The sequence below is a fragment of the Nestor notabilis genome, unplaced genomic scaffold, assembly GCF_000696875.1.
Source record: "Nestor notabilis isolate BGI_N333 unplaced genomic scaffold, ASM69687v1 scaffold28558, whole genome shotgun sequence".
Taxonomy (NCBI): domain Eukaryota; kingdom Metazoa; phylum Chordata; class Aves; order Psittaciformes; family Psittacidae; genus Nestor; species Nestor notabilis.
In genome coordinates, this window is record NW_009941132.1 from 6,070 (window position 1) to 9,046 (window position 2,977).

Consider the following 2,977-nt stretch of genomic DNA (forward strand, 5'->3'; position numbering starts at 1 on the left):
TGGGGGGGGAGCTATGGGGCTGGCTTGGGGTCTGGCCTTGGAGCCGGCTTTGGAGCTGGCTTTGTAGGTGGCTTTGGAGGCGGCGATGGCATCCTCCAAGCTGGCGAGAAGGAGACGATGCAGAACCTCAACGACCGCCTGGCTGTCTACCTGGACAAAGTGCGTGCCCTGGAGGAGGCCAACACTGACCTGGAGGTCAAGATCAGGGAATGGTACAAGAAGCAGGCACCTGGTCCTGACCGTGACTACAGCCCCTACTACAGGACCATCGAGGAGCTCAGGAACAAGGTAGGATGCTGTGATTACCAAGACACCTTCATTAAAGTCACTTTTCAAAAGATGACCCTGTTCCTAAAAGCTGAAGGGAAGAATAGTAACAAGTGACAGATAATTGGCCTGAGATGGGGAAAACAGAAAGAGCACAGCTGGAAATAATAGTCTTGGGCGACATAGTTTAGTGTGTGGTGCCCCTGCTCATGGCAGGGGGGGTGGAACTAGATGATCTTAAGGTCCTTTCCAACCCTAACAATTCTATTCTATGATTCTATAATTTACGATCAGCAGTTTCTTGATCATGTCCTCCAGAAGGCACAAAGGTAGGGTTTCTACTGACTGTTTTAGTGCAGGGAGAAAGATGGGCAGGAAAGCAGGAGTCAGGAAAGCAGGAGGAGGCTCTCAGTCATTGGTTCAGGTTACACGATGCTCCAGGGTGCATGCTGCCACAACACTCATTTCCTGCCTTCCCTGGATGCTACACTAAGTATGTGCTCCCTTCGCCAGGCTCCTGATTAAGCACTCTGCAGGCAGGGACATGTTATCTCTTTGGCAGAAGTTCCCTACTGAATGATATGCAAATGGAGATGCCAGGTTGTTCTCATAAGCATCATACAAAGCAGATCTTTTCAAGCCTGTTAGGAGGCTCAAGGTAGAGGTTAATAAAGAAAGAAGCTGCACTGTGGGATGGTTGCACTTTGAGAGGTGCAAACAGAGAATCGTGAAATCCAGGAGTCAGAACATACTGGGCTGTGGTAGGTGACTTCAGAGGTGCTGAATCGAGTGCGTGCCCTGCTCTAAATGCAGTAGACAAAATCATAGCCAAGCTTGTTTCTTTACTCTTAGCAGCTCTCTGGCTGATTTTAGGCAAAAGTCCTTGAACAAAAGCACCAGAATCCTCCCTCCTACTCTGTCACCACTGTCCTTCGTCTGCCCTCATTACTCATCATGAGCTGATTACCTGGTCCTTCACCACTGCCTACATGAGGTGACAGCATCCTTAGTAAGCTCAGGTTCCACAGGAGGGGATGGAGGTGTGGGCTTGGGTAATGACTATACCTGCTCTGTGAGAGTAAATGCCAGGGAAACGGGGCTGACAGGCCCAGGGGTCAAGCCCTGGGGAAATCCCATTCCTGGAATTTTTCAGCTCTTTAACCCTTCTGTGGGGTTTCACCTTGAGGTGAAGGGCTCTTGCCTGGATGCACAAAGCTCCTCCTCAAATTCCAGCTTGTCAGGAGTGCTCTGATCTGGAGCACAGAAACATGGAGGCAGAAGCTGTCTCCAGATCTGAGCAGTCAGACGAAGGCAGACCCTTCCCTCCCCTCCCGCACCACTGGGGGAAATTACCATGTCACTATTCCCAGATTACTGCTTGGACATTCCCTGAAGCACCAGAACTCAGTGAGAGCTTTTCATTAGCTTGTGGCTACATAAATTACTGCTCATTAAATGGCCAATCATTTTCAAAATCCCAGAACAAATATTTTCACCTCAGGTGTAGTTACGAAAGCAGAACAACGCAGGCACCAGACACTCCTTCCTCAGCCCTTTCTTCCTCCTCGGCTGGGCTGTTCATTGCCAGACAAAGCCCAGGGTGCTGCCAGGACTCCAAGCATCATGTTAGTGCCTAGAGGTGCCACTCTGACACAGGGCAACAGGTCGTGATGTGCCCATGCCAGTGTCTTCACACCAAATCGGTGCAGTGGGAGACTGAGCATGAGCATCCTGCCTCTATCCTTGCAGAGTCCCTGTGGAAGCCCAGCCCAGCCCAGCGGGCAGGAGGTTCAGTGCTGCTCCAGTCCTGCTCCTGAACAGGAACACAGGCAGCAGCATGCCATTTTTTGGAACTACTTTTTCACTCTTTGATTTCTTTTGTGCCCTGTCAGATTCTTGCCGCAACTGTTGAAAATGCCAACATCGTCTTACAGATTGACAATGCCAGGCTGGCAGCTGATGACTTCAGAACCAAGTAAGTCCAATGCCTTGGAGAGCTCTTACGAGAAGGAAGGAGAAGCCAGCCTGTTTAAGGCTTTTCTTTGCTTTCTGTAACTGAAGTTGCTCCAACCAGGTCACTTCTCACTAAAAGTGTGTCCTTTGGGAAGTGTACGCATGTCCCTGGACACAGCATTGTCCCGACATTCCTGCACTGCGGAGAGCTGTGCATGCATGTTTAGGAAAAGATGCTTGGCAGAAATACACCACCTGGGGAAGGAAACAAAAAGGAAAATCCCTTATCAGCTGGGCTGGGGTGCAAGTGTGTGTGTGTCCCCACAGGTTTGAGACGGAGCAGGCTCTGCGCCTGAGCGTGGAGGCAGACATCAACGGCCTGCGCAGGGTCCTGGACGAGCTGACCCTGGCCAGAGCCGACCTGGAGATGCAGATTGAAAACCTAAAGGAAGAGTTGGCCTACCTCAAGAAGAACCACGAGGAGGTGAGCACAGAGCCAGGCTCAAACTAATACCTACAAAATGTACCTTGTGTCCAATGGAAAGGGGTCAAGGCAAAGTGCAGGAGTATCTCTGCAGCCAGGGCTGTCAGGAGATACTCCAGTGAGAGAGGGGGAGGAAAACAATCCTTTCAGACCCCTCCAGGAGGGGTCTGTGCACCGGGTGCAACCAAGACATTTGATATGATGAGAATATACCAATTGTGCTCTGACATGTACCCCATGTGTCTTTTGTGCCAGGAGATGAATGCCCTGCGC

General features: G+C 50.8%; 1 protein-coding gene across 1 annotated transcript in view; it reads left to right on the forward strand.

Annotated features, from left to right (window-relative positions):
- Window positions 1-2,974, forward strand: part of LOC104410526 (keratin, type I cytoskeletal 14-like) — a gene marked incomplete at its 3' end in the record, with an annotated part of 3,198 nt that extends 224 nt beyond the window's left edge. The window contains exons 2-5 of the mRNA XM_010020719.1: window positions 7-288; window positions 2,160-2,242; window positions 2,548-2,704; window positions 2,960-2,974. Coding sequence (XP_010019021.1) covers window positions 7-288; window positions 2,160-2,242; window positions 2,548-2,704; window positions 2,960-2,974 — 537 coding nt within the window. The remainder of the gene's footprint in view (window positions 1-6; window positions 289-2,159; window positions 2,243-2,547; window positions 2,705-2,959) is intronic.
- Window positions 2,975-2,977: the final 3 nt, after the last annotated feature.